The sequence below is a fragment of the Caloenas nicobarica genome, chromosome 1, assembly GCF_036013445.1.
Source record: "Caloenas nicobarica isolate bCalNic1 chromosome 1, bCalNic1.hap1, whole genome shotgun sequence".
Taxonomy (NCBI): domain Eukaryota; kingdom Metazoa; phylum Chordata; class Aves; order Columbiformes; family Columbidae; genus Caloenas; species Caloenas nicobarica.
Window position 1 is genome coordinate 31,135,462 of NC_088245.1, and position 15,472 is coordinate 31,150,933.

The 15,472-nt window shown below is 53.2% G+C and overlaps 1 protein-coding gene across 1 annotated transcript; it reads right to left on the reverse strand.

Annotated features, from left to right (window-relative positions):
* Window positions 1–2,437: 2,437 nt before the first annotated feature.
* Window positions 2,438–12,261, reverse strand: LOC135984768 (ankyrin repeat domain-containing protein 20B-like). Its single transcript, XM_065627329.1, has 20 exons — window positions 12,137–12,261; window positions 11,868–12,073; window positions 11,422–11,695; window positions 10,888–11,068; window positions 10,527–10,715; window positions 10,108–10,281; window positions 9,913–10,019; window positions 9,279–9,413; window positions 8,160–8,308; window positions 7,928–8,004; window positions 6,956–7,058; window positions 6,072–6,136; window positions 5,862–5,939; window positions 4,866–5,018; window positions 4,547–4,716; window positions 4,253–4,346; window positions 3,646–3,758; window positions 3,086–3,227; window positions 2,682–2,730; window positions 2,438–2,607 (listed from the first exon to the last, which is right to left on the reverse strand). Exons 1-20 carry the CDS (start codon window positions 12,259–12,261, stop codon window positions 2,438–2,440), a joined length of 2,754 nt encoding a protein of 917 aa, XP_065483401.1.
* Between the last annotated feature and the right edge of the window lie 3,211 nt (window positions 12,262–15,472).

The following is a 15,472-nucleotide window of genomic DNA, read 5'->3' on the forward strand; positions in this document are numbered from 1 at the left end:
GTTTGGAGCATCGCCAAGTGTGGAGACTTCGCAAGCTCTCTGTGGCACAAAGAAGCCACCAGCAGGCTGAGCTGGGGCCTCAGGCCCCAGGCCAGGTGTCTGGGGCCTCCAGCCCATGGGACAAGGAGGCCCACTGAGGCGCAGGCAGAGGCCGCCAGGCCCTGTCTCAGCTCTGTCAGGCCATCCCTGTCTCCACCTCTGTCTCAGCTCTGCCTGGTCCTGGCCACAGCCCTCGGTGCTCCAGACCTGCCCTCGACCTCCCCGTGGCCCTGCCTGGCCAGCACTGGGCTGCGTCTGAGCCTGCCTGCCAGCACTGGGCCTGATCCCCAGCCCGGCCTGGCCTGACATCTCAGCTTGCCCTCAGAGCCGCTGCCTCACCGGGCACTTGCTTGTCCCTCTGGGCTCTTGGCTGCGCCGTCTGCCTGCCCGGGACTGCCCGGCTGGCTATGGGACCCCCTTGTGCTCCCCGTCCCCAAGGGAGCAGCATGCCTGTGCTGCTCCCTGACACCGCTCTCTCACCACCCCCACAAGAGAAAATGTTTTTCCTCAGGCTGAGGTGGCATTCCCCCATTCCAGCTTTTGCCCACTTCTTCGCACCTTTCCCCTCGGTGGGCTACAAATCCATCAGATCCCTGTGGGAGCTGCAAAGCTTCCATGGCTACCAGAAGCTCAACCACCACCTTCTGCCCAGACCACCAGGAGGATTGCTCTAGAAAGGCGGGAAGAGTCTGGTAACTGATTATTAGCAGTAGCTCAGCGCTAGTCCCCGATCTGAGCACAATCGTGGCTCAGGGCTCCCCAGAGGAAAAGGACACAGATGTGTGCTCCCTGTTGCAGACGTCTGCACGACTGATATTCCTTCAGAGCAAGGACAGAGAGAGACGTGTATCTAGTGGAGTGCCTCGAGGGTCAGTACCGGGGCCAGTATTATTCGGTATATTCATCAGTGACTTGGATGAGGGAACTGAGTGCACTGTCAGCAAGTTTGCTGGTGACACCAAGCTGGGAGGGGTGGCTGACAGGCCAGAAGGCTGTGCTGCCATCCAACGAGACCTGGACAGGCTGGAGAGTTGGGCGGGGAAAAATGTAATGAAATATAAAGAGGGAAAGTGCAGAGTCTTGCATCTGGGTAGGAACAACCCCAGGTTCCAGTATAGGTTGCGGAATGACCTAGTAGAGAGCAGCGTAGGAGAAAGGGACCTGGGGGTCCTGGTGGACAGGAGGATGACCGTGAGCCAGCGTTGTGCCCTTGTGGCCAAGAAGGCCAATGGCATCCTGGGGTGTATTAGAAGGGGGGTGGTTAGGAGGTCGAGAGAGGTTCTCCTCCCCCTCTACTCTGCCCTGGTGAGACCGCCTCTGGATTATTGTATCCAGTTCTGGGCCCCTCAGTTCAAGGACAGGGAACTGCTGGAGAGAGTCCAGCATAGGGCAACAAAGATGATGAAGGGAGTGGAGCATCTCCCTTAGGAGGAAAGGCTGAGGGAGCTGGGTCTCTTTAGTTTGGAGGAGACTGAGGGGAGACCTCATTAATGTTTCTAAATACGTGAAGGGTGAGTGTCACGAGGATGGAGCCAGGCTCTTCTCAGCGACAACCAATGATAAGACAAGGGGTAATGGGTTCAAACTGGAACACAAGAGGTTCCACTTAAATTTGAGAAGAAACTTCTTCTCAGTGAGGGTAACAGAACACTGGAACAGGCTGCCCAGGGAGGTAGTGGAGTCTCCTTCTCTGGAGACATTCAAAACCCTCCTGGACGCATTCCTGTCTAGCCTCATCTGGGCGTTCCTCCTCCAGCGGGGAGATTGGACTAGATGATCTTTTGAGGTCCCTTCCAATCCCTAACATTCTGTGCTCCTGTGATTCTGTTAAGTGCCCACATGGGTTGAGAGCCTGAGTGAGCCTTCAAAGATAGGACTGTCCCCATCCAAACCCGCGAGGTCCCAAGCGCTCCAGTTGGGCAGCAAAACGAAGACACGGACTAGACGACACAGTTTATTAAATAGCAAGCTGCAACAGAACAACTGGAACTAGATGCAGGGCAATGGCTGCACAAGGTGGAATGGAAAGGTTTGCAGGCTTCATTCCTGTCCCTTGTGTGCTCTCTGTTTCCTGGCAGCGACACTTCCTCTGCTCCAGCATCTTCTCATTGCTAATGGCGGAGGTTCAGCAGTGACTGGGGAAGCGTGGGAAAAGAAAAGGCTTTGTATTAGTTTTACAGCAGGCTGGGCCAAAGGCTGTACTGGGAAGTGGCTTCTGGAAGTACAGCACTAATGCGCAGATCCAGATACCAAAAACCGAACACTCAAATGTGTCAACAACAAAGCTACAGCCTGTGGGCTACAGCCACAAGTGGAAAATTGTGTTCCATGGAGATAGGGATCAACTCCTTGTGGTTTTTGCCTTGTTTCCTGGCCAGCTCTTTCTCCCATCTCTCTTTTAGACTGCTTTACTGGGCTGTGACCTACCGAGGGAGTCCCAAATGACTTCTGAGCCTAATCCTGGGTTCTGGACTGGCTCTCCCTGAGCCCCAGGCAAAGCGGAAAAACTTCTCGCAGGTCCTGGGTTGATCTTGCCTGCTGCACGTGTTGTTTCAACTGAATCTCCAGCTGTTGGGAAACATCAACAACTTGTAGGCGGCAAACCAAAAGCAAGCCAAAGAGAGAGCTCTGAAGTTACTCACTTCTGTGGAAATCCGCAAGGTGGGAGGCCATCGAGACTGCATTTGTCACCTGCTGACAGAATGTTAAAATGTTTTAAAATCCCGGGCTATGATGACGACCCGCTCCGCTCTTCTCGCTTGGCGCCCCTGGGACTGCATCCTGCTTGGAGAGGCCATTGAGCTCAGCAGCCCTGCTGGGACTCCTGGCTCGTGGCTTTTAGCCATCAGGATAACTACATCCGTGTTCCTCAATGTCATCACCATCTAATGCTACAACGGCAGCAGGAGCATCAAGAGAATTCAATCAATTGCAAAATACAGCTAACAGATAATCAGCAACATGGAAAATAGTATAGGACGAGAATCATACAGGTTCCAGCAGAAAAAGGAATCACCTCCAGTCCACCAAACGAACCAAAGCTCACCTTTCTTCTTTGTTTACCAGCTTGCTGGGCCACCTCAGAACAGCTCTTCTTCATGTCTCTCTGGACACTGGGCTGGGACTCTCTCTTCCTCCCTGCGTATTCCATCACCTTTGTCTGAGATGCCTCCAGAAGCGTCTCCAAGCTGTACAGCAAATTAGTAAGGAAAGTGTGACATAAAGCAACAGTCGGTCTTTTTCACCTCCTCTTAGGTAAGCAGCACAGCCATGGCTTGCTTCATCTGTAATGCGCTTGACAGGCCAGGAATTGCTGAGAGCAGCCAGCGCTCCAGTGCCACACATCACTTGGAGGGCTCAAAGTTCACCTGAAGAGAGGAAGAAAAGACTTCCTTCCCTCCCAGCAGAACTGCAGGCAGCCTGCATTTGCAAGGCCTTGTGTAACTTTCTAAAACCAGGGACTCGTGCAAAGAAGCGCCTTACAAGATGGAACATGAGGCTTGAATTTGCTCCCAAGCGGTTAGTATGTGCTGTTACGTTAAGAGTTCAGTAACGCTTGACTACTACTCAACGTGCTGGTTTTTTTAAATCACTAAAAAGCCATGCCTGGTAGGTTCTTCCTCCAGCGCGCCATTACTTCTCCGTGTTTTCTCCGGAAGCGCTTCCAACTGGCGTTTCTTCTCAGACGGCCTCTTCGATTCCCTGCTTTCGCTCCCACGCTTTCAAAATACAAAGATACTTCACACACAGAGCACAGGAACAGGATCCCTATGCAGAACGTCAGACAGATTTCTCCAAAGAAGTCAGGCCTTCAGGATGAAGCGCTCGGCACCACCACAGCCCAAGGAAAGTCTGCAGCTGAAGGTACCAAATGCCTCTCCACAGCCACTGTCTGAAGTGCTGCCTGAGGTCTCAACCTCACAAGTGTTCTAAAGCAGAACACAGCGAAGCCAGTCCCTGTCTGTCAAGTCCTTAACAAAGACGGCATTAGGTGGGACTAAAGTAGGACCGGCTGTAGTCTCATGGGGCAACTCTCAAAGCCAGAAAGCTGGGGAGTGAGGCAGCAGGACTTTCAGGGCAGCCTGTAGTCAGTAGAACAGATGAAATGGTCTCTCCCAGGCTCTTTGGGAAAACCTCTTCTTCAAATTTCCCCACCCGAATATGGACCTAGGCTCTGGTAGCTCGTGAAAAGGGAAGGTTCTGACTAGCTTACTGAGGCAGAGGCTTGCAGGTCTTTGTGAAGGGCCTCAATGGTCTTGGCTTGTTGCTGGGCTGTGGCTTCCAGCCTGGCCATTCCAACTTGGAGCCTGAAAAAGAAGTACAGGTCTTATCACAGAAGTCCGCAAGACCACAAATCCCAAAGGAAGAGTGTGATAGAACCTCATCTAAAACAAAAGCATCTTTGAAAACCATGTAGTACTATCTTGCCGGGATGCAGGAAGACAGTCCAGTTGTTTTCCCGCAATCGCAGAAAGCAAAGCCTTGCCCCACTGTGTGACTTCCTTACTGTTGCAGGCGTTCTTCCAGCTCTGGGATAGCCGCAGTTCCAGAAGATGTGACCAGAAGGCTCTGCAGGTTCCTGGAAGCTGTTAGCTCCCTCTCCTTATTCTCTATGGCATTCTCCAGGGACTCGGCATAACACTCGCTCCGGATAAGCCGTTCTTGCAGTTCCTGCAGCTGTCAAACCAAAGCAAGAATCGCCAGCAGTCAGCTTAGGTTTGATAAAAAGGAGCGGACCCCCAACTAAGGCTCTGTTCCTCACTCTGGTTTGCAACAGAAAAGGCCTGGGCCCCTGCCAAGAGACAAGAGACAGGCTTTCTCCCTACCTGAGATTTAGAGCTGTCCAGTTCCTTCTGCAGCTGCAGTTTCTGTTCCTGCAGGCCCCTGCTGTAGCGCTTCTCGGCTTCAAGTGAAGCTTCTGCCAGGGAGTACTTTCTGAAAGTGTTGGCAAACTCCTGCTGCAGCCATGTGAACCGTCGCTAAAGAAACGGTGTTGCATGAGCATGGAGAAGTCAATAAGAAGATGACAACAGGACACATGCTTTTAGGCATGGGATCATATCATTAGATTGATCTTCAGCATGGCCAGCAGCTGGAGGGAGGTGGTTCTCCCCTTCTGCTCTGCTCTGCTCTTGTGAGCCCCACCTGGACTACTGCATCCAGCTCTTGGGTCCCCAGCATAAGGAAGACATGGGCCTGTTAGAGTGGGTCCAGAGGAGGGCCACAGAAATGATCAGAGGGTTGGAACCAGGCTGGTGGCACACTGGACCAGGCTGCCCAGAGAAGTTGTGGATGCCCCGTCTCTGGAATTGTCCAAGTCAGGCTGCACGGGGTGTTGAGCAACCTGATCTTTGGAAGATGTCCCTGCCCACAGCAGGGGCTTGGACCAAATGATCTTTAGAGGGCCTGTCCAACCCAAACCATTCTATGCTTCTATGACTCAGTGAATTCAAAGATGAGAGATTTTGGCCACCACCAGCAGGCATCTGCTGGCACCTTTCTCAGCTGAGCACACCCAAACTATCCGCAGCTCATCATGAAGCTTTCTCTTTCCTAATACACAGAAAAGGCTTCCGTATTTTCCTCCTCAGAACAGAGGCTGAGAGGCTGTGCCACCGGCTTTTTTCTAACCGACTGTTTTCCCTCTTTATGCAGCACTTCTGCTTCACAACGGGAACAGAATGAGGTCCGAAATAGACTTCAGGTCCCAATTCAAAAACTGCCTCTCAGCAGCACTCCTAAAGGAACTCCGTAGCAAGAACAGGCCTCCTGACACTGACAGGCTTGCTTTACAGATATCTGCATCAGGCCCTAAGAGTCACCTGACTGTCGCCTTGACAATCGGTTTGTGTCGAAGCCTCCTTCTTGAGCGGAAGCTCTTCTCTCTCCAGCGCACAAACCTGAGCGAGCAAGAGCACAGACCGACAGACAGTGAGGAAAGGCATCTGCAGCAACCCTGCAGCATCACGCTGCGTTTCAGCAGCTGGGCTTAAGAAGCGTAACAATTATGTTAGCTCAGGAAGACAAAGCACCTCATCCAAAGAAGAGGAGTCAAAATCTTCTTCTTCTTGTGCTGCTCCTGCAGCTGGCAACACATCTACAAAGAGGTAAAAAGCGCCACGCTGCTGGGAGTGCTTATTTCACTCTGCTATTCCCCATCCGCTTCAATCCAGAGAAGCTTACAAAGGGAACCATTTAGTCCGTCAGGAAATTACCATTGTGGCGCTCCTCTGCAACAGGCCGCGCACACGCTCCTTGTTGGTTTGCAGCTGGAAGCAGCACGGCATCCAACAGTTCCGTTAGACCTTCAGAATCCGTCTGTGTAAATATAAAGATACGCGTTAGAACTGCCACTTCCAAAGAAGGGCAATGAAGCTGGTGGAGGGTCGAGAGAGCAAGTCCTCTGAGGAGCAGCTGAGGGAATCAGGGCTGTTATTCAGAAGATAAGGAGGCCAAGGGGAGACCTTATCGTTCCCTACAACTACCAGAAAGGAGGTTGTGGCGAGGTTGGTGTCAGTCTCTTTTGCCCAATGTGCAGTAATAGGACAAGAAGAAAGAGTCTTATGTTGTTCCAGGAAAGGTTTAGATAGGATATTGGGAAAAATTTCTTCACTGAAAGAGTAATCAAGCACTGCAGCAGGCTGCCCAGGGGAGCCGTTGAGTTACCCTTCAACCATACGCTTGGACTCGATGACCTTAAGGCTCTATTCTGACCTAAGCGATGCTAGGATTCTACCTCAGAATCAAAAGGGGAGTCATCGTCTTCTTCCTGTGCTGCTCCTGCTGCTGGCAACACACCTACAAAGAGGTAAAAAGCGCCACGCTGCAGAGAGTGCTTCTTTCAATCTGCTTTCCCCCACCCGCTTCACTCCAGAGAAGGCTACAAAGGGAACCATTTAGTCTGTCAGGAAATTACCATTGTGGCGCTCCTCTGCGACAGGCTGCGCACACGCTCCTTGTTGCTTTGCAGGTGGAAGCAGCACGACAGCTGACACTTCTGTTGGACCCTCAGAATCCGTCTGTGTAAATATAAAGATACATGTTAAACCTGGCACTTCCAAAGAAGGGCAATGAAGCTGGTGGAGGGTCTAGAGAAGAAGTCCTGTGAGGGGCAGCTGAGGGAAGCAGGGCTATTCAGTGAGGAGATAGGGAGGCCGAGGAGAGACCTTATCGTTCCCTACAACTACCAGAATGAAGGTTGTGGCGAGGTGGGTGTCGGTCTCTTTTGCCAAATATGCAGTAATAGGACAAGAAGAAAGAGCCTTATGTTGCTCCAGGAGAGGTTTAGATGGGTTATCGGGAAAAGTTTCTTCACTGAAAGAGGTATCGAGCACTGCAGCAGGCTGCCCAGGGAAGTGGTTGAGTCACCCTTCAACCATACGCTTGGACTCGATGATCTTAAGGCTCTATTCCAACCTAAGTGATGCTAGGATTCTACCTCAGAATCAAAAGGGGAGTCGTCGTCGTCTTCTTCTTGTGCTGCTCCTGCTGCTGGCAACACACCTACAAAGAGGTAAGAAGCACCACGCTGCTGTGAGCGCTTATTTCAATCTGCTTTTCCCCATCCACTTCACTCCAGAGAAGCTTACAAAGGGAACCATTTAGTCTGTCAGGAAATTACCATTGTGGCACTCCTCCTCCTCGACAGGCTGCACACACACTCCTTGTTGCTTTGCAGATGGAAGCAGCACGGAATCCAACAGTTCCATTGGATCTTCAGAATCCGTCTGTGTAAATTAAAAGACATGCGTTAGAAGTGACACAGACTCCTTCTCGAAGATCTTAAGGGTCTGTTTCAACCTAAGTGATGCTGGGTTTCCAAGCCTGAGTCAGAAGCAGCCGCAGAAGGTAAAGAGCCAAAAAGTAAGCACGCCCAGCCGGGCCCCACCTTCAGAGAAGGTACCTCAAAATCAGACAGGGAATCAAAATCTTCCTCTTGCTGTGCTCCAGCTTCTGGCAAGGCACCTTCAAAGGAAATAAGAGGCACAATGCAGTTGTGAGTGCTTATTTTACTGTGCCTTCTCCCATCCCATGGGCCCTGCCTTTAACAAAGGGTTCTCATTCCCCTTCAGGCCACAGCGATTTGTCCTCATCACCTCCTCCACGGTGGGAGATCCTACCTGCTCCAATCTGCGCAGGTGCTCCCAGGGGAGGGGCAGCAGTCGTCCCAGAGGAAGAGATCTCAGGTACTGCTGCACCTCCTGTGCCTCCTACAGAGCATTCTCCTGTCCTTTTACTTCTTGCGTATTCCTCCAGGATCTTAGAAAGACTATATACAAAAAGGAAGGAAACGAAATTGGTGAACGTACCCCCATACTTGCATACGCTCTCTACTGGAAGTGCAACAGCCATTCTGGAGCCATCGTACACATATTCAGAACCAGGTGCGAAAGGTAACACACACACGCGCACACACACACACGTACACAGAACTGACTGCAGTCCTGTTGCAGACTGAAGTACTCACTACAGGCATGTTCACAGTACAGGTGCCTGTTCCTGTTGATGGGGTAATTCACCCCTGCTGGCTACAGTCTCATGTTATAAACCCCCCTCTTCTCCATTTTGGGGGCCAGCGAGACTGACATCTAACTACAAGGCTTCTACCTCAGTGGGATGCTATACTAATGCTGCAGCCACTCTTCACGCCAAGCTGGGGTAACGTCTCCTGAAACTCCTTCCGGACTTTGAAGGGTTTCAGAAATTCCCATCCTTATTCTGAGGCCCCGAGAGTGTAGAGAGCTCCTAAGTGGGATGCCAAGAGGCCAACAAAGATTGCGGTTGCATTCCAAGCACTGCAGGGGTTAACTACATTGCACAGGTGTCATGTTCTAACAACCCTGGCAGAGGGGCAGTTGGGGCTCTGGAGAGAGACCACTTTCAGGGTTGCTTCATAAGCAGAAGTAAAAACAAAACAAAAAACCCCAAAGAAACAAGAAAACAGTAAAAACATGCTCCAGGCCAAGGCTGCTACGCAAAACGGTGCATTAGCACAAGACTGCTACTGTGCCAGAAGCCTGCAGCGAAGGAACCAACCGCTTGTTTTGCTAGAGCAATCGTCAAGCATGCTTTGTTCCGAAAGCTGTGGGTTTTTACTCCACGGAAGGAGATGCATCAGAAGATGTCACTGAGCCCAGCTTCAGAAAAGGTCTCAACACCCCATTCAAGCAAAAAGGGCTGTACATCAGCGCGGACATGCTGACAATGCAGCTGCTCTAACAAGGATGTCAAACACTTACCCAGAAGTAAACTGATCGAGATAACCCATATCTGTGAAGTCGTCCTTGCCGTGATGAGAAAGAACAGCACCATGCTGAAGAAGAAGCCGTGCTACATTCGTATTCCCAGCATACGCGGCAATCTTAAGAGTGGTCCTAAAGCGTCCAAGAAACCATAGGAAATAGATCAGCTTCTGCAGACATTGACTTGCCCTTACTTGACTCCTCCTTTGCTCCTCAAACAATTCGTTTCCCCTCCTACAGGCAGAGTGAAATTACAGCAAAACGTGTGGATGCGTCGGACAATTGAGTGTGGTGGGACCTCAGGAGGCCTCCAGGCCAAGCGTCTCCCCAGAGCAGACTCAGGAGGTCTGTGTGTGTGTGTGCCTGTGTGCATGCGTGCATGTGTGTGCACGCTCACGCGCACGTGTGCGTGTGTTGGCACCACAGCCAACGCTTTCTTGCAGTCCTCAGTGCAGAGATCATCCCCTGAGGTAAGAGAGCAGCAGAGTGTGGGTCTGCTTTCCCAAGTGGCACAGAACGAGCTCCTTCTGGGCAGCTCCTGGTTCTTTTTCAAAGCTCATTCCTATAGCTCCCAACAATCCAATCGGAACAATGCTCAGGAGTCCCACGCACGCTTTTGACAAAACTTCACCTTTGACACTTATCTCGAGCGTTCACGTCAGCTCCGTTTTGAAGGAGGAACTCAACCATCTCTTCACGGCGCTCGATGATTGCAACGGCAAGAGGAGTATATCCCAACTGAAAGGAGAAATCGTCTCCCTTAGAAGAACACAGGAAAGTCAAGCGAGTTTGGGGAAGAGAAGCCTTACCCAAAGCCCAAGCTTACGTCATTCCGAGCATCAATATGGGCATTGTGCTCGAGTAAGAGCTCCACCATCGATTTGCTGGGCATGACAGCAGCCATGTGAAGGGCAGTGTTGCCACCAGCACCTTTGTGGTTGGGGTTGGCGCCGTGCTCCAGCAGAGCAGTCACGCAGTCTTTGTGCTGATGCTGTACTGCCTGGAAACAAGCCACAAGGGAGGAGTAACTTCCAACATGGACATTTCTCTCTCTCACAACTCCTGCATCTTTGCGACACGGGAAAGTACGAGCGTCTTCTAAGATTACGTAATATATGCTCCTTCCCCACTGACTGCAACATACCTGTTTCTACGCAGGCCTACGTAAAGAATCCCGCGAGGCAGGTATCGCTCAGTGCATCACTGACAAGCCCCACGTACAACAGCCTAACGTATTCCACGTACCAGCATCAGCGGCGTTTTCTTAAACATGCCACGAGGGTTTAGCTTGCACTTCTTGCCTGCCAGAAATCGAACGACATCTGCATGGCCGTTCGCACAAGCAAGATGCAGAGGCGTCCTAGAAATTAAATACAGCCAGTTAACACAGACAAGACAGCTGAAGACATCGTTTCGGGCTGCGGTGCCCACCGCCTAGGGCCACAAGGCTCAACTGCCAAAAAGGAAGCCAAAAGCCAGCTTTCTCGTGCCAGAGCCGGTGGCAGCACTTGCACACCCAAAGCCTGGGGCTGGCTAGGCACAATCCTCAGCACATCTGCTGAGCCAGGAGGCATCTCCTAAGCTGTGTCAATGAAGCTGCACGAACGGACTCCTGTGCCCAGGCACTGGTCCCTGCCTCCAGCCAGGCCTGCCCGGCCACCCAGCACAGCAAAGGACATGGCGTCTTGGCAGCCTGGAGCTTCTGGAGGCCACGTAAGTCTACGGAGACCGTGGAGTCTGCGTAAGCTCCTGGCTTTGCCCCCGGCGAGTCCTGCACCGGATGTGTCCTAGAGACAGGGGAGATGGGATTTCTAGCAGCAACGGGAAGCTGTGCCCTGTGGCTCTGCGGCTCCATGTACCGCTCAAGCAAGACCGGCAACAGTCAGGCAAGAGGAAAGGAGCCGTCTCTGCTTGCACAAAGGCCTGCGGAGCTCCACAGAAGGGTCACTACAGGGAGCAGGCTGGCAGAGCAGGCAGAGTGGCGCATCCGCTGGCCCCTGTCCCAGCTCGGGCGGCCCTCCGGTACGGGCAGCGCTGTGGAGCCGGCCTGTCCCTAGGGTGCTTGCGATCGTGCTGGGCTTCGCTGGCTCTTCCAGCCAGGGCACGTGGATCTTCGCTACGGGCACTGCCCGCTCCTTACTGCTTGTTGGCGTCCCGCGAGTTGATGCGGAATCTCTTCCGCCACCAGATTCCTTGCAGCCGGGCGAGGTCGCCGCTGGCGGCCGCGCTGTGCAGCCCGCCCCGGCCCTTCTCCCGGATCTCCGAGGCCCCGGCGGTGCTGGGTGCGCAAGCGCTGTCGGACGGCGGCCGCTCCCGCGCGCTCCTGAGCAATGCCATGAAGCACTGCATGCTTCGCGGCGACGAGGGCACAGCCCGCTCCGGGGTGAGCAGCCGCAGGAGGCGCCCGGTGGACTCTGCCGAGCCCCGAGAGAGCAAGGAGAGGAGGCGCGGAGAGGGCAAGTGAAGCCCAGAACCGAGCCCCTCGTGGACAGTTGTAGAGGGCGCGGAGAGGGCAAGTGAAGCCCAGAACCGAGCCCCGGGCGGACAGTTGTAGAGGGCGCGGAGAGGGCAAGAGCAGCCCAGAACCGAGCCCCGGGCGGACAGTTGTAGAGGGCGCGGAGAGGGCAAGAGCAGCCCAGAACCGAGCCCCGGGCGGACAGTTGTAGAGGGCGTTGAGAAGGCGAGAAGAGCCGAGAAGAGGCGAGTCCCGAGCGGGTCGCAGCTCCCGACGCTCCGAACCACACACGCGCTGCCGGTCCCGCTGTGGCGGCGACAGCACTGAGCGCCGGCGCCTGCAGGGGGCGGCTTCACAGCGGCAGCTCGGGGCGTCACAGCCGGAGGGACGGGGGCGTCACCGCGGGAGGGACGGGGGCGTCACCGCGGGCGGGGGGACGCCGGCCCCGGGCGAGCGGGCTGCGGCTCCGGCGTTGGGGCTCCCGCGGGGCCGGGCGGCCGGGAAGTGCCTTTGCCAATGCGCCATTTGCACAGCTGCGGTTCAGGAGCCCAATTCGCTGCCGTGTGCAGACTGTTGAAGGATGCGTCCGTCTGCGTCGGGCGCGGTTCTGGGGGAGAATACGGCGGGGGTGGCCACAGACGGGGCTGCTGAGGAAGCGCTGAGCGCGCAGCAAAGCTTCGCCCTGTCCCACTGTTGCTAGACAGCCCAAAAGACCAGACAAGTGACTTCTGTGGGAATCTCGAGGTCCCTTGCCACCTGGCTTCCCCCTCCTTCCCTGCCTTGTGTCACCAGATTGCGTCATGCTGAAGCAGTAGGCTCTGACTGTGTTCAGTGCCACCTGAAGCCAAAACCCCAAGCAAGCCCGAGCTTAGAAACTGAAGGGCAGGTACATTTGCAGTCTGCTGGACTGCAGGGCAGGTACATTTTGCATGCAAGAGTGGGTGGGTTATTGAGAGGGAGGCCAAGACCTGTCTTTGAAAATGTGCCATTTACAGCATATGTGCTATTCAGGAGACCAATTTGCCTGCTCCTTAGGAACAAAATGTTGAAGGATGCGCCCCCCTGTGCAGTAAAATGCAGTAGGAGTGGACACAGAGGGGCTTGTTGACAGCCGCTGCACAGACACAAACACACAGTCATTTGCTTCGTGGCGGCCAGAGGTGAAAGCACCTGTTAGCTCCCTCTCCCTCTTCTTTAAAATCACAGCAAGAATCCCCAGTAGTCAGCTTAATTTTGACAAAAAGGAGTGGACTGCTTTGACTCTCATGTCAAGTCTCACAGGCCATGTTACTTCTTCATCTTGTATACTGGCCCCTCTCCTACGTCTGCAGTGATTTCCTACAGCCTTCCTTCAATGCTGCCGCAACACTCGTCCTCACTGTCCAGGACCCCAAACATCTCATTTGGTGAAGGATCCGACCTGCTCCGGTCAGTGCAGGGGTGCCCAAGGGAAGGACAGCAGTTGTCCCAGAGCAAGAGCTGTCAAGTACTGCTGGGCCTTGTGGGCCTCCCGCAGGATATTCTCCTGTCCTTTCACAGCCGGCATATTGCTGCAGCTGCTTAGGAAGGCTACATACAGAAAGGAAGGAAATGCATTTGGTAAAGATACTGATAACAGGAACAAAAATCCTGTAGAAACACCTAGGCATAATGTAACAAGACTAGGCCTGATGTAGCAAGACCAGGCATAATGTAACAGAAACCTAACAGAGAAACGATAGCTCTAGAGAGACTGGACATGAGGCAAAGCGGGCTATCCTTGGCTTGCAAGCTGGGAAAGCGGAATATTCCACTAAACGAAGAGCGGGGTACGTGACTTTTGCTGAGCAGCAGCACAAAATGACAATATGCTTGCCGAAGAAACTAGGTCAAGAAGCTGACACCGGGGGGGGCACCAGGTGCAAAGACTGCCGGGGACCACTAGAGACCCCCGATGAAGACTCTCGAATACCAAAGATGGACTTCCGGGAAAGGGTGGGGTTACGTAAATAATTTAGGCTTAATGTAGTAACTGAGCGGTAGAGACAAATGAATATGCAACAGGTATATGGAATAAATACCAAAAAGTGCAAATCACGCACACGCTCGATTAGAGGAGCAATCCTCCGAGCGTCCGGCGTACTGTAATAAAAGTGCCTGGTGTTTAAGACTTTCAAAACAGTGTTAGAGAGTCTTTTTTTGCTGACTTTTCGATATCAATACCCCCACACTTGCATACACTGTGTACTGGAAGAGCAACGGTCGTTCATGAGCCATCCTACACATCTTCACAGCCAGCTGATAAAGAGTAAGGCACAGACGCGCACACACACACAAACACACACGCACGCAGGGCTTACTGCACTACTGCTGGAGACTGAAGTGCTCACTACAAGCACTGCAGGGTTTATCTGGGTTGTGTAGCTGCCTCACCTCATGCTAATGGCAGCTCGGGCCTCTCTCCTCTGTGAAGGAGAGATCCGCTTTTGTCTCGAGTGCTGAGGTGGAGGCAGCAGTCCCACGTCTGTGGGAGAGAGAGAGCTGGCAGCAGCTGTGGGGTGGACATGATAGCAAGCAAAGAAAATATTGCCTTGCACTTGATTGCTGTGCTCTCATCAGCTGTTGCTGCGAAACATGGAGGGTGGCTGGGGCAGTGATGTGCCCAGAGAGTCTCCTGCGTGGAGACAAGACCCATGTGCACCCTTTCCCTGGGTGCTTCCAGCACCGACACCCACACACTGTGGGGAACCAGTGCAAGACATGCAGGAATGAAAAGAATTGCTTTCGGTCAGATGTGTTGCGTTCCCTGACGCTACCTGCTGCCAACTAGGGAAGAGATGCTGAGTCAGGCTTTTTGTGACGCCGGTGTTGGAGTTCAGAAGCTACATACTGCCTAGCAGCGACCTGGTGGTGGACAGGAGGAGGGAGGGCCAGAACCATTCTGGTCCTCTCTAGTGCTCTCTGTCACTGGAGCTGTCTCTCTCCCTGCACACCCCCAACATCAGGGCAAGTGCTGTGCTCAGGTGTTGCAGAGGGGTTGAGCAGACTGCTAAGCAGCCAGATTTCACCTGCTTGCACATCACCACGGAACTTACTGCTGCTTATTTCCTTGGCCTTTATGGGGAGTTTGCAGGACTGTTCCTGGGCAGAGGTCTCTTTCTGAGTTATGTGCAGAATGGGTCCAAATAACAGTTTGAAGGTACGTTTGGTATCTTCTAAAGGCTGTTTTGCTGTTAGAGCCCGGAGATCCCTTAACATTCACCAATGTGAAGGGTGGTTGACTGGAGGGGCAAGTCTGTTTTTGCCAAGTGTGCTTTGCCATCTTTGTGAAGGGCGGCTTCTCGAAGTCGTAATGCCTAGCTGGCTATCTCCTTGCACTTGAAGTAATGAGGACTGGGCCAGGTGGACCTCCAGAGCTGGCCGCTTCCACTGCTGCCCAGCCAGACCTGAAGCACGATGCTGCTTCTGCACTTGCAGGTCTCAAAGCAGGGCTTAGAAATCAAGATTCCCTTGGCTAACTCTATGGCCATTCTTCACTGGTGGCATCAGACCTCGCAACATGGCTTGGTGTCTGAGGAGCTTGTTGCCATCTTTGTGCCTGGCGATGCTGGCTACAGTCTGCGGTTGTTTTGTCTGTTGCATGTAGCCCGAGGAAGACTACAGTTGCAGCTAAGCTGAGGTCAGAATTGGGCTAAAGGCTCATTTAGTCGGGCAGGAGGTGTAGCCGAAGGAAAGCGGGCCTGCAGCTTGAAGTTTC

Bases quoted from the DNA above. Each gene is read 5' to 3' on its own strand.
- LOC135984768 (XM_065627329.1), bottom strand. From the start codon at position 12,261: ATGGCGCATTGGCAAAGGCACTTCCCGGCCGCCCGGCCCCGCGGGAGC. The intron at 10,282-10,526 runs GTACGTGGAATA...GCTTGTTTCCAG, and splicing joins AGAAAACGCCGCTGATGCTG to GCAGTACAGCATCAGCACAA. The intron at 8,309-9,278 runs GTAAGTGTTTGA...TTTTGTATATAG, and splicing joins CTCGATCAGTTTACTTCTGG to TCTTTCTAAGATCCTGGAGG.